The sequence below is a fragment of the Micropterus salmoides genome, unplaced genomic scaffold (genome assembly GCF_014851395.1).
Source record: "Micropterus salmoides isolate LMB-PRFRI ecotype aquatic unplaced genomic scaffold, ASM1485139v1 Ms_hic_scaffold_16, whole genome shotgun sequence".
NCBI classification, from domain to species: Eukaryota; Metazoa; Chordata; class Actinopteri; order Centrarchiformes; family Centrarchidae; genus Micropterus; species Micropterus salmoides.
In genome coordinates, this window is record NW_024040707.1 from 11,762,702 (window position 1) to 11,789,369 (window position 26,668).

Consider the following 26,668-nt stretch of genomic DNA (forward strand, 5'->3'; position numbering starts at 1 on the left):
TCAATAATCTGTTTGAGGGAGTATACAGCGCACTTAAGCTGTGTCTAGTTTGCAGTGGCAGGTCAATTCATTGTTGCTGTGTCACGTAAAGAAAGATGAAGTTGCAGTTCTGTTGGAAGGTGCTTTAACTTTGGGAATGACTGAGGGTCTGTTATATTACAGATGTTAAAATAGGTAGGCTATAACAGTTCTTCTTGGAAAAAAGGCAAACTTTCAGTACAGTAAAATAGTAAAAATAGAAACCAAACCACCCTGAAATCATAAATATATGCAAGAACATAAAAAAGAGACTACAAAGATCAGTTGGTTGTGATTTGTCCGAAAGAGCAATACTGAAGGAAAACAGAAATCCAAATCATTCTAGAGATGCTAAAGAAATTACATCCTACAAGTGCTGAGGATGAATAAAACAGTAGGACAGCTGAGAGCTGTGGAGCAACCATTCAACATTCATCTGCCACTGCTGTCTTTAAAACGATGTTGCAGCAATGTCCCAACTTCAACTACAGATCTGTATCAATGTACAGCAGCAATACTGAGTTCATTTCAGCTCTACATATCCTTTTTCTCTAGTGCTCTGACTATATACTGCCTTCTGCCGTTTCCCAGCACACACAATAGGCCTCTGTGTGCACGGACCCGCGGAATGCTGCGAGATGGCAGGGCAGTGGGATAGCTGCATGGTGAGGATGGGGGTTGGTGGGTGAGGAAGGGTGTGGAAGCTAGGAGGATGAAGAAGGAGGGGGGTTGGTTTGAGGGTAGGGGAAGAGATGGCAGTGACGGACGGAGGGTGGTGATGGGGGGGCTGACCTTTCACAACTGTACGGGTGCACAGAGGCTCCAGGGGTCTAGAGGGTGTCTAGGTTTCGGCACAGTGACAGCAGCAGAGGGGTGGCTGTGGTCCTCTGTGTACACACTAACTGGTGATGGGAGGGTAGTTGGGGGGAGAGGGGAGGACAGACAGGACCTGAGAGGCTGACAGTGTCTCACAATGTGTCCTGTCCCTCGTGAAAAACTGACTGGGTTTGTTCAGGTTGTGATTAATTAAAACGGAATGATCAGGGGACAGTTGTGTTGTTACTGTAATAAAATCACCATTGTTGTGACAAAAGGATAATAGCTACCGTTAAGAAATAAAACCCCATTTTGATGAGAAAAACATAAAGAACATTTAAATATATTTAAATACTGTGATTTAATTACCAACACAAAGAGACTGAGTAACCACGCTAGTGGCCCCAGGAGGAGGTAATGGAGCTGCTAGCACACACCTGCAAATGTTTGCTGGATGAAAAAATTCAGAAGCAACTTTGCTACTCTCACTGCTGGGGCAGAATTAGTCTCATTAACAAAATCAAAAGGATTTGTCATTTGTACAATGGTCATTTTAGGACATCTCAGGGTCAGTTTGTCAGCCCCTACACTATTAGATCTGGCTCAACATACAGCAGTTCACACTATTCTTTATCAGCTTGAGTGGATGACATCAGCTTTAACTATACTTTGGCTCAGCTGAGCTTTTAGCTCATCATTAGCATGCTCATGTGCCAACTATTGAATATTAACATGTAGAATGTACAAGCAACATACAAGCATACACATGGCTTATTGTTGACTTAGTAACATTCAGCAGAGTTCCTGGCTACTTGGGGGCAAGCTGTGAATACAACAATCATCACCTTTTAAATTGAGATGGCAAACATGTTAGCAACACTTGCACATCCAGCAGCTACAGAGTAACATTACCATCCATTTGGAGTTTTGTTTCATTCACTTGTTTCTGGCCACCTGGCAAATGTGAGTCTAATATTCACTGTCTTTCAGCTCTGTTTTTGGTCTCCACCAACTCCTGAGGGAAAATGCGGCTCCTTGGCTGCTTAATGCTCCACTATGTCCACCAGCTAGTCACTGACTGCGGCTGTCTGCCATTCACTGAGCAGGTAGTGTACAGGAGCTTTTTCATTGAAAACAGCTGCCTGCTGTAGCGGAAAATGACTATGAGAGTGGTGAAAGTGAACAAAAACAGGCCGTAGAGCTAAACAATGAGCTGAAACTCAGTATATAGCGCAAAAACGAGTGGAGCTGCAGATTGAAATGATAATTCACACTACGCATACACTGTTATTCTGTAGACATAGATTATAGCTGCTGTACGTGTGGGAATTTGATCATTAGTTTTAAAGGTAGGATTCATCTTCCAGGAACCACCATTGTCCCCAGACAATGGAATATGTTAGATAGATAGATAGATAGATAGATAGATAGATAGATAGATAGATAGATAGATAGATAGATAGATAGATAGATAGATAGATAGATAGATAGATAGATAGATAGATAGATAGATAGATAGATAGATAGATAGATAGATAGATAGATAGATAGATAGATAGATAGATAGATAGATAGATAGATAGATAGATAGATAGATACTTCTCAATTTAGAGGAGATCTTTTGACCCTGGGTTGCACAGGGGTAATGGCCCTTGTCTGTTAATTTGAGAAATCCATTAAATGATGCATTAAATCTCTACAAGCATTTAACAGTTTCTAATAAGGAGCTTCGTTTCACGATGTTCTGTTCTTATTTCATGCCTCTGCTTAATATCAAATTATTACGCTCCATGCAGGCAGTCTCATACATTTGACAGTAGAGTGGAGTGGGGTTTAGGCTTAACTAAAACTGGAAATAAATTAAATTAAGGTGTTTTAGGCACTTTGTCTCTGTGGTAATAAAACATTCAGCATGAGTGGTGTCTAGTAGCCTGAGTAGAATATGTTTCAAGGCCCAGAGGGGCTTTGGGTGGTTTAGAAAAATAAGCATGCATCAATCCTATGAAAATGGCAGTGTAATTAGTTTTAATGTGACCGGAACAGGCTGATAAAGAGGACAAGTAATGGGTCCCAGTGCTTTAAATTGTTTTAGAACTAATAAATATCTCTTACCATGTTTATTACCACATAGTTTTTAGTGTGAACTAGCTGTACTAAAATTACGTTGAAAGAATGGTAGACTACATCTTTGGACATCTCTTTTTAAGTGCTTGGATGCTGTTGGAACTGTCTGTATCTTATATTTGTTTTAAGATCCCAAAGTATAATTTTTAATCAGTTTTAATCAATCAAATTTCAACAGCTACTACACCTTTTCCTTCCTAAAGTCCCCAAACTGGCTGTCTACAGTGGCCTCTAAGCCAGGGATTTATCCAGACCTCCAGATTACTGAGCCTGAATCAAAGCACCAGACCCGGTATGTTTCTTTTCCTGTGTGAGGTGGAGGGGGAAGAGGTTAAGTTTGTGCAGGCTTGGTGAGTGCAGCGAGGGGGGCTTTCTCACACAAGATGGAGGATGAAGGGACAAAGGTGGCATTCATTGGCCCAGGAATGGAAAACATTTTCGCCTGAAAACAGAGAAGCTACAACCAGGAGAGGTAGTGCAGAGAGACCATGGGTTAGCATGCACCCCTTTAGAGTCACACGCCTAGAAATGCAGCGGAGACCACCAGAACCTAGTGAGGCCATGTTTATTTGGTAATGGAGATAATATCAAGTCACACTCTATTATCTGCTTGGAAATACTGTGCAGTCTGCAAGCATGAAAAAAGTAGAATGTCAATGTTTAGCATGTGTGCTGTGAAACTGAACATGGGCGTGGTGGGTTATCACCAGGATCCTAGATCATCTCCTGAATGATTAAACTTGCATTCATAAGAACCGCCTTCAAAATGGTAAGAGGAAAATGAAAATTAGTTCAAAAAGTAAGATAAATAGTAAACTTTCCCAACTGGTTTCCTAGTATACGTAAAATGCTCCATCACAGTCAGCCATTATCTAATGAGGAGCATTTCACACAGCAGCAGACATCAAAGACAGGAAGCCAGGCCTCCATCTCAAGAAAGCACAAATTATACAATAAATTATGTACCAGGAAACCTGCCAAAAAACCCAATGGAGAGGAAGGATCCCAGACACATGACTGTGATGTGCCCTCTCAACAAAACAATAGAGAACACAGACTGATGTGAGTATAGGGCCCTGGAGTGAGTACGCCACCTAGAGGACAGAATAGTAAGATTTTAGTGTGTCAGTGTGGGAAACTTACCATGGGGTGTCGCCATCTAACAGCAGTAGAAACCATTCTCGTGGGACAACTGAGTTTTTACTTAGTTTTTACATAGTTAAAAGATTTACCAGGCTTCAACAACACATTTGATTTTGAACCAGTCTATGATTAGATTAAATGAGTAATAACATATTAAATCTAACTTGTTAAATAAACAATTTATCATAATAATTCCTGTTGTGATACCAACTGACTGACCAAGTCATTATAACCACCATCATCCATCGTCATTATTAACAGTAATTATTAAAAACAACAGTATAATAATGATTATGTTGTTTTTCTAATAGTTCTGCTGCAAATGCTTTGTAAAGTAATATACATAATTAACACCACAAAAAGTTGCTGAAAACAGAAAAATGCATATATATAAGTATATAAATGTCTACTAAATTAACACTAACGCTTAGTCATTATTCCAAGTGTTGAATGGTCTAACTTATGTGATAACAGTCATAATGTGAGTTTATATATAATAATAATGTGTCAAAATGTAGGTTTACTATGATCATTAAGGGAAAAAAAGTGAGTGCCTTAAAATCAGAGAATATAACTGTAATTGTAAACTATGAAAGTGATTTTCTGCCTTTATAACCAGCAGTTGTAGTAGAACGTCATACATGTAGGCCTAGTGGTTTGGTTTCAGTAGCTGCAGGTTAATGACCCCACCATTCCCTGAACCAATGTGTTGTCTGTGTCACAGCCCCACCCCCAAGTAACAGCCTGTAATTGATCCAGTCTGAAAGACAGCAGCTGCTATTAAAGCTCTGAGAACCAAGGGGAACTGGTCACAAGTATCCCTCTAGATCAGCTACTGGGGGAAAAAATAAACTCTTTTGAATTATTAAAGATTAAGCCCTACTTATCACAATGCATTGCCTGAAAAGTCTGAGGACAGCTAACCCGGGAATCTTGCAGCTTTTTAAAAATTCAGGGATCTCCGCCAGAGTTGGAGCTGACAACATTGTTTTGTCCAGGACGCAGCAACCTGTTCCTTTTCCCTGCCGGGCCGCAGCATCACCCCACACCCACAGAGCTTTTCATCACCAAAAGGGCCCTGACCAAGGACACTCAAAGTAGGTCACAGTATGCACTCTGTCTACAAATAAATCTCCATTAATTAGATAAAATATTATTCATTATTCCAACAATATTCCCATATAATAGTGGTCATAAAATAATTCATGCTGCTGTAGAGACTCATAACTTACCATGACGCAGTAAAATCACAATTTGTAGCCTATAGCATGTCTGAAGTACAGTTGTTAGAGATTATGTTGGAAATACTCTTACCAGTATTAATTTTCTTCATTTCAAGAGATCTGAAGATCGATATTGCTACAACAATATTTATCTATTAAATATGAAGCTACAGGCAGATAACAGAAACTTAAAGCTAGCTTAGCAACAGACACAGCTAGCCTGGTACTGTTAAAGCACCTCTAAAGCTCACTAATGATATCTATAATTTGTTTAATTAGCATACAAACTAAATTGTAAAACAAGTTGCAGTTTTAAAGGGTTATGTGGACGACTGGTGCGGTCCTTTCCAGAAGCCTCCGCTGGTAACCTCAGGCTACTTACAAGAAGTTAGGAAATTAACTTGCTGCCCCAGCCAAAAAAATAGTCCAGCAACTGCTGCATGTAGGCCTTAAACCCGGTCAAAAGCACAACTTGTCTTTTTTTTTTTACACTTTTTGTAAGCAAGACATACTGTGTCAATTAGAGAGCTATGGAGGTGCTGCTGGGCGGGTTTTCGAAAGCTCTGGACAGAGGAAGGATAACTAATCTAATCTATCTATCTATCTATCTATCTATCTATCTGTCTGTCTGTCTGTCTCTGTCTATGATCAGATTTGGCTGATGAGGCCTATGATGAGTCTCATGTTTTACCTTTAAGACTCACATTTTGATGCTTTTCTTTGTCAAAGAAAGTAAACGTGCCCTGCTTGTAGTTCAGTTACAAAATCCCAGCCCATCTCTCCTGCCAGGCTTCTCACAGCGATGACTGATGACTGGTAATCATCACCAGAGCAGAGAGCTTTGGAGAAGCAATTTGGTGTTGATAGAGTCAAAATTCAAAAAGTTACATTAGTTTGACTGTTTTTCACATTATGCTAATTTGCATTAAAAATCCATCATGGCGTGCTTATATGGTCCAAGAGGCTTTTTTGTAGAGCACATTAAGAGGGACAAATTTTAGGTGATTTGGTCTTCTGCATTTTTTGGGTGTCAATTACAGCACCACCATCTGGCCTGAGAAAACATACTATATACAGAAATTTTATATTTTTGTATGATTGTCTTTTATGTACATATGTGAGCATATGTATACGTTGTTGACATAAACCTTTATACACTGCTTATGGTTTTGAGTTACAGTTTTTCTCAGTTGCTTTGGTACATTTCTTGAATCATCCTAAACATTTGCCAAACAGTGAGTGCATTTCTCGAAACAGGTAGTACAAACGGCACAACACAGTGGTTTACCTGCAAAAGCCCTTAACTGGCTCAAAATCCTTAGTCTATCTTTCAAAAGTAAATATTTAGGTCAGTGATCTTGTCAGTGCCATCAGAATGACAAGTCCTTGTGTCTTGTTTATGAACAATCAAGTCAAAATGTTTAGCCATATTGTCAATATAACAGTGTACTCTGTAAGTATTTTCTGATGTACACTTTGGCTAAGATTTTGATGACAATGATTGAAAATGCATATGGCTGCACTTTTTTTGTATGGCATATATCACTTTCACCAGTACAAAGTTAAACATTCCAGGGGAGAGAACAGGAATCACAGCTATGCTATATCATATATATATATATATATATATATATATATATATATATATATATATATATATATATATATATACACATACACATATATATACACATATATATATATATACGGAAGCCCTAAGCTACGGAAGCCCTAATCAAATATTTTTTTACTCCGTTTTCCTGTGATAACGGGATAATTTTCTCATGATTTTGAGATAACCATAAGGGTAATTATAGTGTGGTTTATAATAACATTGGTGAGCTCACTTGGCAGAGTATAGGACTTATAGGCTTAAGGTTGTGTGTTCAATCTTCACTGAAGACTAAATATTTCTTTTTTATATTTTTCATAATCCTCTTCAACAAAGTTCTTATGAAAAGACTGTTTCACATGCTCACATTACTGTAAAGCACGTGCTGGAGTCATTCCATCATTCCTAGGCAGACATTTCCTGATGGCTTTCGGAACCTTTGAAATAGCCGTCGGGAAATGTGTGATTGGATTCCCCTCAATCTCTTCATTACAATTTTGCTGAAGACGATAATAAATAACACACTAAAGAAGAAAAAGAAAGTCAACAAGAACATGAATCAAACTAATCAAACTGAGCCCTGTGCTCTACCAACTGAGCTTACAAGTGACACCGGTAATTGCTTTGAAATTATCCTAAAGAAACATACCTGCCAGCCCCTGTATTCAGCTATGGTTTGTTATCTCGTGATCACGAGAAAATGAATTATCCCGTTCTCCCGTTCTATATATATATATATATATATATATATATATATATATATATATATAACTGCTCACTGTGTATTGTTACTGTTTGCTGGTATTTATGGTATTGTGGGAGAATATACTAAGTTTTGCTATTGTGATGTTGTTGTTGTCTATTCTTACTTTGTTTATGGTCCGTAAGAAGCAACATTTCGTTTAGCTATATACTTGTAGGCATAAAGTATTTTAACTTTGATTTTTGATAACGTGTTCAACCATTTTGCATGTAGTGACTAATGCAATGAACTTATGCCTAGATGTTTTGGGGGGTAAGATTATTCAACAGAGACTGGTATAATTCATTGTGACCAGCAGGACATAAGCAATTGATGATGTAGGAAAAAGCAGACAATTGTAAATAATCATTTGCATCAGTGTGTCAAGTCATTTGCAATTTGTTCAAAACAATAAGAAAGTGCTTTTATGATGTGCACAAGTGACGAGATGATGAGGAGGTTGAACAATTAGTTTTGAGAATTTCAATTCTGATCTGTGAAATGCACCAATGCGACTGAGAAAAACTGTAATAAATTGGAGCCTGTTGTGTGTTGTTTGTTTTAGCAGAAGTAGGTTGATGTCGAGTATGGAGGACCTACTTTTCTACACCATCACTGATGGCAAAGAGATGATCCCCCTCTCCCAGTTCATCTCTGTGAGTCAACAACACATTCACACTTCCTCTGTGACGCCATGGAGGGGTCTTACTTACCATGGCACATGTGGACATACACACGAACACACTCTCCCCTACAGCAGTATTGTATTTCCTTAAAGCACCTATGTCTTAAGTTAAATCAACCTTGCAGAGTGACATAGGAGCCCACAACAGGAATGGAGTAGTTACTCCAGCTGAATGCAGGGTCAAGTTTAAAATGTGTGTAGGGACCTTCTTATGTAATAGGACTAAATGTAGTAGAAGTAATCAGCACCACAGAACAACATCCATTTATCACGTTAAATTATTTTTTGTTAATTAATTACAATAATATCTCACGATGTTGAGGTTATCACTGCCCACATTTAGCTTCACATGATGCCACCTTTAAGACACATTTAAAAAAGGCAGATACAGACATCTGGTGGCCTCTGTGTCTATGGCAACTCAGTCACTTATTTTAAAAAGGAACGAAGAGACATGTGTCAACACAGGTGGCTTGTTGTCGCATCACGGATGACTGGATGTGTTTGCAGAGGTGACTCGGTTAGGAAATAGATGGTGACAGTGTTTGTGAGTATCCTTGTCATGTAGACAACTGCAGAAACATTCATTCTAACAAGTCAGTTAGACTCAAAGTCATCTTATATGAATATTTCTTGTTAAAAAAATACATAATTGTCATGGGGTTAGTTTCAGTTTCTCTTGTTTTAGAAATCACAAGACAGGATGGGACTCCTAACTTCAAGTGGAAAACAAGCTGATTTTCACAGGAAATAAGCATAAACAGTTTTACTCTATTAACACATTTTCAAACTTGCCTTAAAAAATTATAATTCAATTCAATTTTATTTACATAGAGCCAATTCACAACAACAGTTATCTTATAGCGCTTTTCATATAGAGCAGGTCTACACCGTACTCTTTGTGCTATTGTTATATAGTTTTAAATACATGTTTTTCCTGTCAGACTAATGCCTGGTTTAGATGGAGATACCTGGCAAATACTGTAGATGAGCCTAGATAATAATTTTAACGCACCAGACGGAAGATCTTTATATTCTATCAAAAACCTTTCAATTTTATATTTTAATATTGTATTGAATAATTGATTCTTTATTGCATATTTTCTCAATGTATTAATGAATTGTTTGGTCTATAAAACATCAGAAAATAGTAAAGAACAACTTCCCAAAGCACATTTACTTGTTTTGTCTGAACAACAGTCTTAAAGATATTGAGTTTGCTATCGCAGAACACTCAGAAAACAAGCGAATAGTCATGTTTCTGTCGATTGCCTAAACAATTAATTGGCTAACTGTTTGAATTTATATTGATTATATACAGATTCAGGCATATGGTGTACTTGATTTCATTGGGAAAGATGTCAAGTAAGAAACACTATGTTTTGCCAGCTGAGCTCTTATTCACCTATCTGGGTCTGTTTTGTGTGGTTATTGAATTTGTGAAGGCAAACTTTCTCATAAACCTAAACAGAAAGCAAGCCCACAGTCATTTGAAGGATAAATCTCTAAAATAAGCAACCCCAACTTTAGCAATTCATGCCCTGCAGCTACAAATCACTCACAGACATTCAATAACAGCAACAGCAAGCTTGCAGCGCGTGCATGTTGGTCTGTTCTCACTGAATCAGTTTTCAGATGAGATGACTCAAAAAAACACTGTGGAGTGTCTCTGGTCGGGAGGGTCATGCACATGGTGTCCCCAAAATAGACGCGTGTGGTTCATACAGTGACTGTCAGCCTGAAGTGTGACTTACTAGAGTGATTTCCGTGATCTGGTCTACGGCTGCATTTCCTCCTCAATCCCATGTTGTCACCTCTGAGCTCTGAAGTCCCCTAACTATATATATATATATATATATATACACACACATGTTTGAAATCCCGCAAATTGATATTACATAATCACAGCTGTGCATGACTCAAAGTGTTAAAGTCTGTCATCTAGGACCCTCTCTTTTTCTCTCTTGTGTATTAATTTGCTTAAGCACCACCTCATCTGCCCTCCTCTCCAGGCTTTGAGAAAAACTGGTTTGTTGACGTCTGACCCTCGGCTACGTGACTGTGTCCATCAGATGCGACAATCCACACGTGACTCTACCGGGCCAGTCATGATGGACAAGATGCTATTCAGAAGGTGAGAAAAGCTTTGTTTATTTATGGAGACATAGGTATGCCCGCCATTCTTCAAATAGGAGTATTCAACTTTTACCTGCATGTGAAAATTGGACAGAATGCCCTCTGTATCGTTTTCTATCACTGATGCAGAACCCGTTTTACATGGTGTTTATTATAATGTTTCAAGTAGATTTTCTAGTGCTTAGAATTTTAATATTCAAATTAGTTTGTGAGAACTGCTAATGAATTTGAGGATGCTCCCAATGAAGAAATGGGAAAAAAGAAAGAAAGCTACAAAGTTAGGTCAGGTTACTAAGGTGAGGTACATTTTTGCGGTTACGCGAAGGAGTAATAGGAGCAGTAATCTGTGGTCAGCGCTATTTAAATCCAAGAGATTGACAGAGACAGGCGTTTTACGGGTGACAGCTGCTACTAACCAAATTCACGTGCACACATGCCAGCCAAAGCAGTAGAGGGTACAAAAACAGATACAGGGGGTCTCCGGGGCTGTCAATGAAAGGGCATCATTCTGGTTGAGCTCCAGACTGTGGCAATTACATCAGAAGACTCAACAGATCTGTAAGCCCCATGCAGACTGCTGTCCAAACAGTATAATTTCCAAGTGTAATTCACTCAATCTAATCCTTTAACCTGGAACAGACGAGGGTTACACAGTCTGTCTTTGTTAAACTTAATTGGCGGTGTCCAACTTCATCCTTTCCTGGAGAACACTCAAGAGCTCACTAAAAATATGGTTCTAGAAATAGAACCTTTTTTTTTTAGAAAATGACCCATATGAATAATGCAAGCTCTCTCCACTCTCTTCTCCTGGTGTCCCAAAACCTCACGCTAGCATTGCCTTGGATTAGTGAGGGCTGCAGGCCGGATATTTTAGTTGAGACCAACTGTGACGGAATGCACATACCATTTCTCGAGAGCATACAGAGTTGCTGACCAATTTTAGCAATGAAGTTATTATAACTATTAGGATCTGTTGATATAAGCAGGTGTGTTTGTTTACCCTTAAGGTGTTAATTGGACCGAAGCAGGTCACTCTGAATCCAGTGTGATGGGGGGAAAAAGACAAACCCCAGTAAGGAGCTAAGCATTTCAAATAAATGGAAATTGATTTGAGTTTCAGTTATACAAACATTTCTCAGGCAGAACCAGTGTCAGTGACTGAGTCTAAACCTTTTGACAAATGGGTGGACTGAATTCCAGAGGAGAAAAAAGCAAAGTGTAAGACAGGAGGGTGATAGTTAAAATCCTGGTGTTCTTGCTAATTATAAAAAAAAAGTTATCTAGCCATAAAACTATACCTATAACTCAGTGTTAGCTAATTAACAACACTTACAGCTCACTTACAGAGATTAAATTAGCCATACCAGCCTGTAGCTCTCACCTGATTGCACTTGCATCATCTTGTCACAAGATCTCTGACGTAATTGCTGACGTAATCTGCACTCTGCGCATGCGTTGGCGTCTGTAGCCACCTGTCGGAAGCTCCGCCTTGAACCGGACTCTTATCCAGTTTTAATCCTTTTTCGTTACATTTTTTATATCCTTTTATTTAACTTAACTTTATTTAAGTTTTACGTGGGTTAAGGATTTTAGTCATCCGACATGGATTTTAAGATAGATGACCGTAAAAACGCGATCAACGCTACTGATCGCAACAAAGCTCCGGTGACTACGCAAGCCGAGATAACTCTGCCCCTTGAGGACTGCTCACTCCTTAAGAAAGCGAACAAGAAGATTGCTGACCTTATGGAAGATATCCGACGACTTTCAGAGGAACTCAAAGAGAAAGATTCTCTGCTGACTGGCTTTATGGATGTAGCTTCAGTACAAGCCAAACAGATTGTTTCTCTTAGCGCAACCGCTAACATCCAGGACACTGTGCTATGGGACCCCTCTAGTCTTCCCAGGCTTTCATCCTGCTCGACTCCGAAGCATCAGTCAACCTGGGCTGAAGTGGTGGTCCGTGGCTGCAAGAGAGGCTCGGATGGGGCTGCCTCTCCTCCGGACATCGGCCTCTCCAACCGCTATGCAGCCCTGTCTGAAGACACTCCGGTCCATCCAGCGGATTCACCTGCGGCGTCGAGTCTCCCTGATACGGATCTCTTTCGGCGCACAGTGCCTGCCGACACTGTTGCATCTCCGCCACCGGCTACATCTCCTGCACTGGGCCGCCGGTCTGCCGCCGGACTTGATCGGCGGCCGTCATCCCGTTCAAAAACCTCCGCTTCCCGACGTAGGATCCTGAAGGAGGCTGTGCTCAGACGCTCCGGAGGCCGTCTCTACCCTGCACCGTCGGGTAGCCCTTCTCTCAGGTCTGTTACTGCTGCTCCAACACAACACTCGGCAGCTCACACACTCCATCCTCAGTCCGCACGCAGTGTTGAAGCAGATTCTGCTCAGTCCTGCTCTGGATCCCAACAACCGGCATCTCCTGGTCCTCTTTTCTCCCCAACCACACTAATAATTGGTGACTCCATAACCAGAAACCTCCGTTTCTTTAACGCTATCACTCACTGCTTCCCCGGTGCCACCACGGCTGACATTTTAAAAAAACTCCAGGACCTGATGCCGTCGCTCCCGTCCTCCATCACAAGAGTGATAGTCCATGTCGGAAAAAATGACACAGCTCTTCTGCAGTCTGAGCTGACAAAATTAGATTTTAACCGTCTTCTTAACTTTTTAAAGCAGTGCGGAAAGTCCGTTTTTATCTCTGGTCCCATTCCCACAGTTGGTCGCGGTGCTGGCCGCTTCAGTAGACTCCTTGGCAGGGACGTGCACAGGGGGGTTGCTCTGGTTGCCCGGGCAACTGCCCGTTTGCCTTTCCTGACTCAAGTTGCCCTTCCGACTCGCCCTTCCGAGAAAAAAAAATAAAATAAAAAAATAATCGCGATCGCAAAGCCTCATTCACTTCCATTCGGGCACCGAAAGTGAAAGTCAGTAGGGGAAGGGCAAACTCTGTTTAAGTGGCTGCACTGCTGCAGCGCTGCCTGCACGTCAGTCGATTCTGTTCCCTACCGGAATTCCTGTTTCCTTCCTTTATGCAATCATACTACAACAAATCATGCGTAGTTTTGCCCAGTTACCATACGTGATACGTACCAACAGAAGTGAATACGAGCTAGAAGCGCAACTGAATGTACGGGAAGCCAAAAGGTTAAAAAAGGATTGTATTTTTTTCCGAAATCTAAGCGTTTTTTTTATTGAATATTTTATTAGAAGCGAGTTTTCCCCATCTGTCAATTCAATCTAGATTATTTATTTTCAAATAAAAAAAATAAACAATAATATAAGGAACTCTTTTTCTCATATGTATTTTGGTGACATTTATATTGTTAATACATTTTGGATACTGTGTTTAGTGCCTTTTTTCAGGTCAGAGCAACTGCCCTTCAAAATTCCTGTGCACGTCCCTGCTCCTTGGCCTCCACGACTGGCTCCAGTCCGCCTGCAGGGCTCACCGTGTGTTTTATGTGGATAATTTTAATATTTTCTGGCAAAGAATGTCTCTTTTTAAGACAGACGGACTTCACCCAAACAAACGGGGCTCAGAAATGTTAGCTGCGCACATACAGCATGTGGTGCGGTCCACACATGACTTACGTGAATGACCCATCATTCATGCAGCACACCTGGACACACCACCACTCACAGAACAGATCTCTGCCTCACTGCCACAAACAACTGTCTCCACCTGCTGGCATGTAAATCCGTCTGCTCCCAGCGCTGTTCCACAGACTTCTATGCCTGTCATCATCACGCATAGACCAGTAAACCGAAATGTGCACATCCCACACAGAAATCATAGTAATCTCTTAAGGATTAGGACAACTGCACCAACTCCAGCACCCAGAACAAACTCATTTAAAATGGCTCTCTTCAATGTGAGATCACTTTCAAGTAAGACTTTTATCTTAAATGATTTTATCTTGTCTGCAAATCTAGATTTTATGTTTTTAACTGAATCATGGTTGCAAATGAATGACTATAGCCAGCTAGCTGAACTGTGTCCGCCTCAATATGATTGCTTTAGTCAACCGAGGGTCAGTGGTCGTGGTGGTGGGCTAGTGAGCGTGTATAGGAAAAATTTAAAATGTCATCAAGTACGCTGTGATGAATTTAGCTCCTTTGAAGTTCTCACTCTTAAAGTTGGAGGGCTGCAACCTATCATATTTGTTATAATTTATCGCCCCCCAAAACCGCCTGGAGGATTTTTATCAGAACTTCCTGAATTTTTATCTACTCTGGTTTTAAATTATGACAGAATTGTTCTTTGTGGCGATTTTAATATTCATGTTGATGACCCCAACAATGTTAATGCAACTGACTTTTTAAATATGGCCACTTCTTTTAACTTCAAACAACATGTCAAAGGGCAAACACATAACCGTGGTCATACACTGGACTACACTGGGTGTCAGCATTTCCTCTGTGGAATTAGTGGACATGACCATATCTGACCACAGATATATTGTTTTTAGCTGCGATTCGCCTGTTACTCATGCCGCCTCACCAAGCTCCGTGTGTTGTCGCATCTTTAATGAACAAAGTGTTTCAAAGTTTTGCGCAGTCTTTCAGAACCAAAGCCAACACCTGTCTGATTCCAACTGGATATAACTAAATATTACTGCTCCTCTAAAGGTTAGGCCTACGTCTAAAGCTAGTAAGCAACCCTGGATAAATGACAGCATTCGCAGCCTAAAAAGGGAATGCAGGAAAGCAGAGCGCAGATGGAAAAAATCCAATCTCCAAGTCCATTACCTCAGTCTGAAGGATTTATTAATTAACTACAATAAAATGGTTAAGGATGCGAGAACACACTATTTTTCTGAACTCATTACTACACATAAACACAATCCCAGGTTTCTGTTTAAGACTGTGGATCAGCTGGTAAACCCAAGCCCTCCTTGTGCCTCAGCTGGAAGTAATGATGACTGTGAATTGTTTTTATCTTATTTTACCAATAAGGTGGTGTCAATCAGAGCCTCTATTACCCCCGCGGCCTCTTACTTAGAGGTTCCTCACCAGCAACAAGAGAGTTTTAACCAGTTTTATCCCATCGACTTGTCTGAGCTTTTGAAAACAGTAACTCAAATGAGAGTGTCCTCCAGCCCACTTGATCTAATACCTACAAAATTTTTACTAAAAGTAATAGATTCTGTTGGGCCCCATTTGATCTCTGTTTTCAACAGCTCCCTATCTACTGGTTGTGTCCCTGATTATTTTAAAACGGCTTGCGTGAACCCACTTTTAAAGAAACCTGGTTTAGATCCCTCCCTCCCACAAAATTTTAGACCAATTTCAAAACTGCCTTTTATTGCAAAGATTCTAGAAAGAATTGTGTCCAAACAGCTGCTCACTGTGCTGGAAAATAACAAAATATTTGAAAAGTTTCAGTCTGGTTTTAGGAAGTACCACAGCACTGAGACTGCCCTGCTTAAAGTCACCAATGACCTTTTAATGTCTGCTGATGAAGGTATGTGCTCAGTCCTTGTACTCCTGGACCTTAGCGCTGCTTTTGACACCATTGATCACAACATCATGTTAGACAGACTGAGGCACTGGGTGGGGATCTCTGGTACTGCTCTAGAATGGTTTTCATCCTACCTGTCAAATAGGAAGTTTTGCGTGTCTGTAAACAACTATGTCTCTTCATTCTGTCCAGTTAAATATGGTGTGCCTCAGGGGTCGGTCTTAGGACCCATTTTGTTTTCCTTGTATCTGCTTCCCCTTGGACATATTATCCATAAACATGGCATTTATTTTCAAATTTATGCTGATGACACACAAATATACTTGCCCGTCAGATCCACAGACCCTGGAATGCTGAGTTCACTTAACAACTGCCTTTGTGAAGTTAAAAAATGGATGTCAAATAATTTCCTCCAGCTGAACTCAGACAAAACAGAAATCCTGGTCATCGGGTCCCAGCAGATGGCAAATCAAATACTGCCATCTGCTGGTTCCCTAGTAAATCACATTAAGCCTGTGGCAAAGAACCTTGGTGTTTGGTTTGATAGTAATTTAAATTTCAAGCAGCACACCACAAAGCTTGTTCAATCATGTTTTTATCAACTTAGAAATATAGCTAAAATTCGATCTATGTTAACTTTTAAGGACACCGAGACCATTTTACACGCCTTCATCTCATCACGCCTGGATTATTGCAACAGCCTTTTCACCTGTTTAACCCAAAAATCTATTGATCGACTCCAGACTGTCCAGAACTCAGCTGCCAGGCTTTTAACCAGAACAAAGAAATATGACCACATTACTCCTATTTTAGCTTCATTACACTGGCTCCCAGTATGTTTTAGAATTGACTTTAAAATTCTATTGATCACTTTTAAAGCTCTTCATGGCCTCTCGCCTTGTTATATTTCTGACCTTTTAGTCCCATACGCACCAGCACGTACCTTGAGATCCTCGGGCAGAGGTCTGTTGTCTGTTCCAGAGTCTCGACTGAAAACTAAAGGGGACAGAGCGTTTGCTGTCAGGGCCCCGAGGGAACAGCCTGCCCAAGGAAATCAGGTCGGCTGAGTCAGTGAACTCTTTTAAGTCCCTTCTTAAAACATACTTTTATAGTATCAGAGCTTTTCCCGATCTTATTTGACTTTATTTTATCCCTTTTATTTTATTGTATTTTACTAATTTTATATTAAATTTTCATTCATTGTATTATTCTTACTTTGTAACTTGTTTTTGAAAAGTGCTCTATAAGTAAGGATTATTATTATTAGCAAGCCTGCTAACTGTAAATGCTCCGTACTTGTATAGCGCCTTCTAGTCTTTTCGACTACTCAAAGCGCTTTTACACTACACACACACATTCATTGAGCCTAAGTGCTCAAACGGAAACTAACATTCACACTCATACACTGGCGGAATAGCCGCCAGGGGCAATTCGGGGTTCAGTATCTTGCCCAAGGACACTTCGACACGCAACCAGGGGGAGCCAGGGATTGAACCGCCGACCTTCCGATTAACGGCCAACCCGCTCTACCTCCTGAGCCACAGCCGCCCCAACTGTACAACACTCTTCTGAATTGGAGTGATTGACCGATCATCAGGCATTTTGAGATAATCTGCACTGATACCTGCGCTCACAAGGCCGATCTATCATCTTATATGACAGCAAATCTAATCTAAACCATTACTGGCTAGCGTTAAATATATGTTATTATTCTGTAGAGAATAATGCAGTTGCATCAGTGTGTCAAGTCATTTGTTTAAAACAATGAGAAAGTGCTTTTATGATGTGCACAAGTGACAAGATTATGTGGAGGTTGAACAATTAGTTTTGAGAATTTCAATTCTGATCTGAGAAATGCACCAAAGCGACTGAGAAAAACTGTAACTGAGCTTTGCAAGACAGTAACTCCTCAACCTCCACCTTTACCTACAACATTTACAGTGTTCAAAGTCATGTCCTGAACATTATAATGCAGCTTCAAAACAGATAAAGAAACCAGACCTAGACTGTAATGCACTGACCAGCTATTGGATATCTAACATTACATTCATTAATAGGATATGTATGAGCCATTTTCATTCTGTATTCTTTTATGTAATTTTTGTCTTGTGCCACTAGGGGGCTGTATGTGCTTTTCAGTTCAGCTGATCTCGAGTCATGAAGGTGTGGGTTATTTACGTAGAGGAAACCCAGACACAGGTGTTGCTGATTTGGGAAGCAAACAGTTTTTGACTGTGCTAGTGTTAGCCTGGGGGTAAGCAAGGCACGATGGTGTTGGTTACATGTATTATGAGCAAAGATAATGCCACTGTATGAGACATGGAGGAAAATAAACTTGCTAGTTAATAGTAACATTACCGAAGTCCCCGTATGATATTTAAGACGCTGCATGGGCACACGTCTAAACCTAATCCGCTGTATTAGCAACCAGTTACTAGACTATGTTAGGATTTAGTCAGTACAGGATATTTGAAAAGGTAGTTGCAGTAAAGAAAATAATATCCTGGAAGAATTTCAACCAGGCTTTGAAACATACCAGAGCACTAAAACTGCTCGACATCAGACTAAACTCTGATGAAAATAATGTCTCAGTTCTTGTCCCCTCAGACCTAAGCGCAGTGTTTGATACATTTGACCACAATATCTTAATCAGTCTTCTTGTTGGTTGGTCTTACTAACTGTGTGTTCATGCCTTGATTTCAAGTTGACTTGATTACTGTGAAGCACTTTTTTACAAGCCTCCCAGCTCATTCAAAACACTGCAGTTGGACTATTTACCTGAACGAAAAGGAGAGAGCACATTTGTCCAGGTTATGCTGCTTTGCACTGGCTTCCTGTAACATTTAGAATTGATTTTTGGGCCCTACTCCTTATCCAAGAAGAGTTAAATCAAGGGCAACTGTTCTGAGCAGAAGAAGCTTCGTGGAGGAGAGGTGAAACATTGATTTAATCCTCCTTGAATAACTATGACCTGGATGACTGAGAACCTTCATAGACGTCCTTTTCCTTATAGTCAAAGCCCTTAATGGGATAGGACTTGCCTTAAAGAACACAGTAATCATCTACTGCTTGTTTATTGGAGGTTACCTGAAACAGCCGAAAGAAAATAGGGGACGCAGCCTTTGTCAGTTACGCCCCAAAGCTAAGGAACACACTCACCATAGATAGATATCAGGGAAGCCAGCTTGCTAAATATGAGAAAGCTAAAAATGTATTTCTTCATTTTAGCCTTTAACTAGCCATGACTCTTTTTTTGCACTTTGCTTTGCATTAATGCACAGCTGCAATTCTTTTAAAATGTTGCATTTAACTTGATTTTATGCATTGTATGTATTCTTTATTTTTTTACTTTATTTGTATAATTATTATTTTGTGGGTTTTATTTTCCATCATGCCATTAGCATGGATAGCATTCTATCCCTGTTTTTATGTTCATGTCTTTTTTCATGTGAAGCAATTTGATCTGAAATTCTTGTTTGAAAGGTGCTATACAAATAAAGTTAATTATCATTATTATTATTATTATTATTACACCCTGGTACAATAAATGTTTTATGGTGAATGTTTTTTTCAGAAGAAAGTAGTTTAAATGGAAATTGTATTACTAAAGTAACCAGGGCAATGTTTTACCGTAAAACATGTTTCAATGTTGTAAGCACCAAAATACAAAATATATGTGTAGCTAAATGCAACAAAGGGTAAGTACTAAATATGTTTTTTTGTTTGTTTGATAAAACCGACCATTTAAGGAGTTATAACAATAAACTATTCCAGAGCAGGTTTGCCTCGGAAAAATTTTAATGTTTGATGTATGTTTTTCAGCATTTACAATTCTGTAATGGTATTGTAGTTGAATTAGAAAACATAAATCTAATACTGACACTAACTGCAGCATCCGTATTTGAAGTTCTTTGCAAGTCTCTTCATGACGTCAGTTCAATCATGTGTCCTCCTGTAGGTGCGTGGGCAACAACATCATGCTGCTGACTAAGGCCTTCAGAAAGAAGTTCATCATCCCGGACTTTGAAGAGTTTGCCCAGCAGATTAATAAGATGTATGATAGTGCACAACAGCAGGAGGTTGGACAAGTAAGTAACACACTAACACACACATACTAATTCAGTGTCTGTTCATTCACTACAGTTACACTCACATGTGTTTCACGTCATCATGCAGGTAGCTAATTACATTCCTCAGCTGGCTAAGTTCAGCCCTGATCTGTGGGGTGTATCTCTGTGCACAATCGATGGACAGAGGTACAGTAACATCTTTAATGTATGTTTCCATTTTGAAAACATCATCCAGGTGTATTGCCTCACTTACACTCCTCCATGTTTTTATTTTGGTTTTTTTTTTTGTTTTGTTTCCATAACTGTTTTCCATCACATCCTCATGCCATGCAGACACTCTGTGGGTGACACAAAGGTTCCCTTCTGTCTGCAGTCGTGTGTGAAGCCTCTGGAGTACGCCATCGCAGTGCACGAGTTCGGCACTGAGCATGTTCATCACTTTGTGGGCAAAGAGCCCAGTGGATTCAAGTTCAACAAACTGTCTCTAAATGAGGAAGGTAAGTGATAAGTGTAATTGAGACTCTCTACACACGCAGTAGCAATAATACTGAGTGTACGTATGAGTTCTAGTTTTGTAAAAAGCAAAACTGCACAAAACACACTGGCTCCGCTTGAATGTAACTGAGAAATGTTGGCAACTCTGGCCCTTGTTATGTCAACAGGCTCTGGTTGTTGGCAAAATGTGCAAGTGCAAGAACAATCCCTCATTTTATTAGGAAAAAAAGTTGTCCAGATGGACTTTAAGCTAAATAGCCACTTGTTATTACGCACTCCCCTCTTAAGCAAACAGGATTGTACGGTGTGTGTGTTCAGTTTATCAGCTGATGTTATGATGTTACCCTTAGGAAATAGCCCCTCTAATATCAGCAGTTTATTGGTTAGGGGCAAATGAGTTATAACATGCTCTTGCTTTTTGTGCAGATAAACCACACAACCCAATGGTGAATGCTGGAGCTATTGTCATCAGTTCTTTAATTAAGGTAAACTCTAAAGGCTTGTCAGCTATGAATGTATGATGTAATTGTAGATGCTTACTGAATGCAGAGGTTTTCTTCTTACAATATACACACTAAACGTACTACACAGTTGGTTGTCAGGGCAAAACAAAGCATGGCATCTCAGGAAGTATCTGGTCATGCCCACAAATATTCTCTTGGTTTTTAAATCTAGACCTCATTAAATGTTTTTGCCCTTTAATTATTACCAGTATCACTGAAGGGTCTTCGAAAGTAATGATGTAAAACAAGAATCTAAACAGACATGTTTCTTTGTCCACCTATAAAGTTGATGATACCACTTCCTCTTGTGTCATTATTGACGCATTTCACTCATTAAAACAAACACCATACTTGAGACAACGTTTGCATTATTTTTTTAGTGGAAGGTACAAAGACATCTGACAATGCTGTAATCTTACTGGTTCTGAAAATTATATTTATTATGGTCTAAACAATTGCGCCATTGGTCTGAGTTCAAGCCCTGTGAGAAGCCACAGAATGCTAGCCTCTTTTTCTTAAAGCTAAAACCATTGGTGATGTAGTACTTTTTAATGAGTCATCTATTAGCTGTTTACTTGGTGCCCGTAGCAGCTGGACTATGTTCATCACCATCTGACTGACCAGCCGCCCTACTTATCTATGTGCTTTGGCCTTACTGTAAAATGGGGGGCAGTGGGAGGTTAGCCATACATGGTTTTGTTTTTTGCCTCTGTGGAGCTTTCCTGAAGTTTTCCAGCTGACTGGAGTGATACTCTGGACTTCTTATCATATGTGAGTCAGGTAGTGATGCTCGCTTATGTTTGTGTGTGTTGAAGAGAGCAACACTGTTTGAACATAGTTTGCTTACTATATTTGCTTATAATTTATATACATACTGATAAGGTAAGAGAAAGTACAAAACTGATAACAACTGTTTTTAACTTTCTGCAACATGCATGCCGCTGTGGGAACAGCCATACCTGCAAAAGTTTAAATGTCAAACATTTATATGTTCAAAAACGAGTTGGCAGAGCAACTTCCTGGAAAGGCATAAAATCAAATCCTTTATTGTTCCATGAGGTTTAGCCTCAGGTTATCGCTGTAAGTCACAGTAATATTTGATATCATCTTTAACCTTAATAGGTAGAGTCATTAAATATGAATGTGACTACCTTCCCTGTTTAGTAACTTTACAACTTGGTAATGATCCTTTCTGGTCAGGGAAATTCAAGCACAGCCATAAACAGCCCCCAGGCCACAATGTGCACATTGCCACGTGGACTGACACGTACAAAAACATCATGTACCTCGACGCCCACCCAAGACCAGGACTATGCTTTGGCATCAAATTACTCAAACACTGCCATCTATAGGGGCTCACTGACTGTTGGCATACTTAAAATTTTCTTCCCCCTCTGTTCACAGCCTCATTCAAATACAGCCGAGAAGTTTGACTGTGTGAGTAAATACTTGTCATGTTCAAACTTTTCTTATTTGTTTGGCCTCCCTACTGAACCATGTGTAAATATATTGCAGGTGATGGAGTTCTTGAAAAGCATGGCTGGTATGGAGTATGTGGGATTTAGCAATGCAACGTGAGTACTGTGCTTCAGGAAATTTAAACTTATTGTCCTGTGTCATGTGAAATGCAACTTTCTAATACCTGTTGTGTTCTTGCAGTTTCCAGTCAGAGAGGGAAACTGGTGATAGGAATTATGCAATTGGTTATTACCTCAAAGAGAAAAGGGTGAGTTTTATAAGGTATTTCATGTTTACTCACCTCTAGTGCTTGTTCAGTGTTCAGGTTTTCAGATAAATTGAACATCCTCAATGTGTGCTGATTCTGATCTTATTCCTTGCAGTGCTTTCCTGACAATGCTGATATGACAGCAGCCCTTGACTTCTACTTTCAGGTAACACTCGTTGTCTTTAACATGGTAATATTCTGTGAATGAAGCTTTCAAGGAAACATTTGATATTTGGGGAAATAATGTCTTTGCTTGCTGGTCAAGTGTTACACGAGGAGATTGATAGTCTGGCTTTTTAGATGGTTTTTGGATGGATTAAACAAATGAGATATAACATTTTAATTTGTGACCTTTAGATTGCGCTGGAAGACAGATTATCTTGCTTTTAGACAAAGCCAGGCTAGCTGTTTCCCCGTTTCCAGTCTTTATGCTAAGCTAAGACAAACAGCTGCTGGCTGTACTGTGATATTTGGTATCGATCTTCAAATAAAATTCTCTGCAATAAAGCAAACAAGTGTATTTCCTGTTCTATATGTCTCTCCAGTTCAAAAAGTCTAGATTTCTTTGTTTTTCTGTGCCAGCTGTGCTCAATTGAGGTGACCTGCGAGTCAGGAAGCGTTATGGCTGCCACACTGGCCAACGGAGGTATTTGTCCAATCACAGGCGAGCGTGTGCTGAGCGCCGAAGCCGTTCGCAACACCCTGAGTCTCATGCATTCCTGTGGCATGTACGACTTCTCCGGACAGTTTGCTTTCCACGTAAGTCAGGGCGAATTCAAGGATCTGTTTGAAATCATTGTTACTCTGACTGGTAGCTCGTCATGAGATGCTGAATCAAGGTTTCTAGTACTGTCAATTTTTAAATGAGACCTTTTGTTTGCTACTCTTGTTCAGGTGGGCTTGCCTGCTAAATCTGGCATTTCAGGTGCTGTTCTGCTGGTGGTCCCCAACGTCATGGGCATGATGTGTTGGTCCCCACCTTTGGATCGGCTTGGAAACAGCGTTCGTGGCATTCACTTTTGTCAGGTATGCAGTCACCATCACAGTTTTATTGATTTGTCTTTGTCTAATTTGTCTATATCTGTATGCTTCAAATATTCCATCTTATTCAACTTTTGTTTCAATAGGAGCTGGTGTCTCACTTCAACTTCCACAATTATGACAACCTGAGACACTTTACTAAAAAACACGACCCCAGAAGAAGATCAGATGATGATTTAGTAAGTTCAGTGCAGAGTGTGTAACATATATGCTAATTGGAGTTAGAAATATTGCTGAAACATTTTTATGTTTGCCTTTTGATCCATTAGAACAAGTCAGTGGTAAATCTGATGTTTGCAGCCTACAGTGGTGACCTCTCTTCTCTGAGGAGGTAAGTAAAAACAGACACCAGACAAGTACTCACAACAGTGTACAGGATGATGTAATCTTAAAGGCACAGTTAGATGAAAAGAAGCAAAAATACCTCCATATCATACCTCCCGTTTCCCCCTGCTTCCAGTCTTTATGCTAAGCTAAGCCTAAAGGTGAGCCCGCCCACAGGTCATGTTCAGAAATAGTTACAAAAATACAGAGAAATTTCCAATGTTACAGGACAATAATCCATTATTTAGGTATAGTAAATGTAATAGCTAGACACAACCTACACCAAATAGTTTACAAATACCAACCTGTCCTTGATGTGGCATCAGTGTCTGCCCTCCGTAACCTTGTCTTCTCCTAGTGCTCTCTAACGAGGAAAAGCTACACCTTTGAATGTCCATTTTTGTTGTCACAGTTAATCACTTGTTTTTTTGACTGTAATCCATCCTCTGAAACGCTGAGTTGCAGAGCCTGCACAGTGGCTGCAGTTGCTCCAGAGCCATGTAGAGAAAGAGTTGCGTCATCTCCGTTCAATTTGAATTCAAGTGGCTTTATTGGCATGACTGCAAACATGCCAATACACACACATATACACAACTATCCAATCTTAATTAACAAAAAACAGTCATACACATTCTCTCCAATTTACCTTTTTTTTTCCAGCTATGGTGGAAAGTAGGGGCTCTGGGTTGCCCCTGGCAAACCAATCATTGCTGGTTGACATAAAACACAGCATTACTGCTGCATCAGCGCTGGAATGTTGCCACAGACACCAGATTTAAAAACTCTGGTATACTGCAAATACAGAGAGATTTACCTGACTGTGATAGGTTTAATCAGCATCGTGTGAACTTGTTTGACAAGAGGTTGAATGTAACAGACATTCATGTATATGTAAAAGTCCCCCCACTCCAGCACTCCGCAGAGTTTCTGACAGTTCGCCATTACTCGAATTAACCTTTCCATGTGTGTTCCCTCTCGTCTCGTCTGCTCCTTTGTTACCCCTCCAGATTTGCCCTTTCAGCTGTGAACATGGAGCAGAGAGACTACGACTCTCGCACAGCGCTCCACATTGCTGCAGCAGAAGGTGACTCTTCATTATTAGTTCATTCCTTTCTTCAGTAATCTCAGCTTTGATATTCAAACAGGAATAACTTAAATATGCCGTTGGGGTTTCTCACTTTTGTCTGTCAGGTCATGTAGAAGCTGTAATCTTTCTAACTGAAATATGTAAAGTGAATCCCCACATGAAAGACAGGTAGGCATTTTGAATACAAATTTATTCATCTGATATTAGATTAAAACACAACAATCCATCCATTTCAATATTGCATTGTGTTATCTATCAGATGGGGGAACACACCCTTGGATGACGCCATGCAGTTTGGCCATGATGTTGTTGTTTCAGTCCTGCAAGAGTACCAGTGTGTGTACAATGACAGCGACCCACCAGGCGACACAGAGGAGCAGAAGCCCACGCTGGATACGTTGAAGAGCATTGTTTAAACCACAAGGGATCATAAGGGTTTGAAAATGGAAATTAATTTATTTCATTATGCACCTGAGAGAACTGAAATGACAGAGGATGATTGAGAGACACGAAGAATGAATGGGTGTATCTTAAATGTGGTAATAGATGTTTTATAATAATGATGTGGGGGTTGTCCTTTAGCTTTAGAAAGCTATACAGTGCAGGATTAAATCCCTTTTTAATGCTTTTCTGCACACTGGAGAAATCTTTCAACAATATAAAATATCAACAATGCACAATATATACAGACCATGCGTTGCTTGTGTGGAGAAAAATTACATTAATTTAAGCCATGATTTGGCTTGTGTTGCAATATTAATAAACCGTTTGTGCTAAGCTTTTGATAGAGAATGCCACAAAGAGATGTAAATATCTTATATATTGTGTTTATTTATTCTTTTTAATATTGACATCTATTTTGCTTCATTAGTATGTCATTTAATCAGGGGATTTTATGCCCCCTGTGTAATAACTGTATAAATATTCCCAAAGCTGCTTTATTAATTATTCTACCTCAACAGGAGGTGATTCACTTGCATTTGTGCCTGTAGCACTGGAGGTTTCATTATAGTTTATGCCAGTTCATTGATGCTCATATAGTCCAGTTTATTCACTGCTGTTACAATGAGTTTATGTGGTTATTGTTTTATTTTTGGAGGAATTGGTCTTGCTTCATTAAAATTACCTTTTTTGTTCAGAAACATCTGTGCATCTTATGCGTTGGGAACATTTGACACACTTACACAAAATATATTATTCAATTTATGCAAATGACTGTTGGAAACTAGACAGTGTGTAGAAGTGTTTCTGACATAATGAAAAGTAAAGCTTTTGTTTGTTAGTATGCAGTGTCCTGAGAATCTCAACCACCATAGGATTAATAGTGTATATTTAACAGTGCTAAATGCAAACTAAATCATATGATAAAAATGTAATACTCTACACTTAAATCATCTCATATTATTGCATCTTATGTCTTTGTAAATATGTATCATCCTGCTGTAAATAAAAG

The 26,668-nt window shown here is 39.7% G+C and overlaps 1 protein-coding gene across 4 annotated transcripts; it reads left to right on the top strand.

Annotated features, from left to right (window-relative positions):
* Window positions 1-4,877: 4,877 nt before the first annotated feature.
* Window positions 4,878-26,668, top strand: LOC119905278 (glutaminase kidney isoform, mitochondrial-like). 4 transcript variants are annotated; one of them, XM_038722139.1, is made up of 18 exons: window positions 4,878-5,198; window positions 8,244-8,334; window positions 10,376-10,497; window positions 19,928-20,057; window positions 20,146-20,225; window positions 20,373-20,536; window positions 20,961-21,019; window positions 22,442-22,474; window positions 22,553-22,611; window positions 22,697-22,763; window positions 22,879-22,929; window positions 23,346-23,522; window positions 23,658-23,789; window positions 23,891-23,983; window positions 24,074-24,135; window positions 25,136-25,212; window positions 25,320-25,383; window positions 25,475-26,668. In XM_038722139.1, exons 1-18 carry the CDS (start codon window positions 4,993-4,995, stop codon window positions 25,629-25,631), a joined length of 1,824 nt encoding a protein of 607 aa, XP_038578067.1. In that variant the 5' UTR covers window positions 4,878-4,992; the 3' UTR covers window positions 25,632-26,668. The 4 variants fall into 4 exon arrangements, with proteins under 4 accessions (XP_038578067.1, XP_038578070.1, XP_038578069.1 ...); XM_038722141.1 differs by having other exon boundaries at window positions 4,993-5,198; window positions 8,247-8,334; window positions 25,475-25,631; XM_038722142.1 differs by lacking the exon at window positions 22,442-22,474.

What these genes read in the sequence shown, in the direction of transcription:
- LOC119905278 (XM_038722139.1), top strand. Translation starts at nt 4,993, where the DNA reads ATGCATTGCCTGAAAAGTCTGAGGACAGCTAACCCGGGAATCTTGCAG. An exon ending in CCCTCTCCCAGTTCATCTCT is followed by an intron (nt 8,335 to 10,375) that starts GTGAGTCAACAA and finishes CCTCCTCTCCAG; the next exon opens with GCTTTGAGAAAAACTGGTTT. An exon ending in TCATCAGTTCTTTAATTAAG is followed by an intron (nt 21,020 to 22,441) that starts GTAAACTCTAAA and finishes CTCTGTTCACAG; the next exon opens with CCTCATTCAAATACAGCCGA.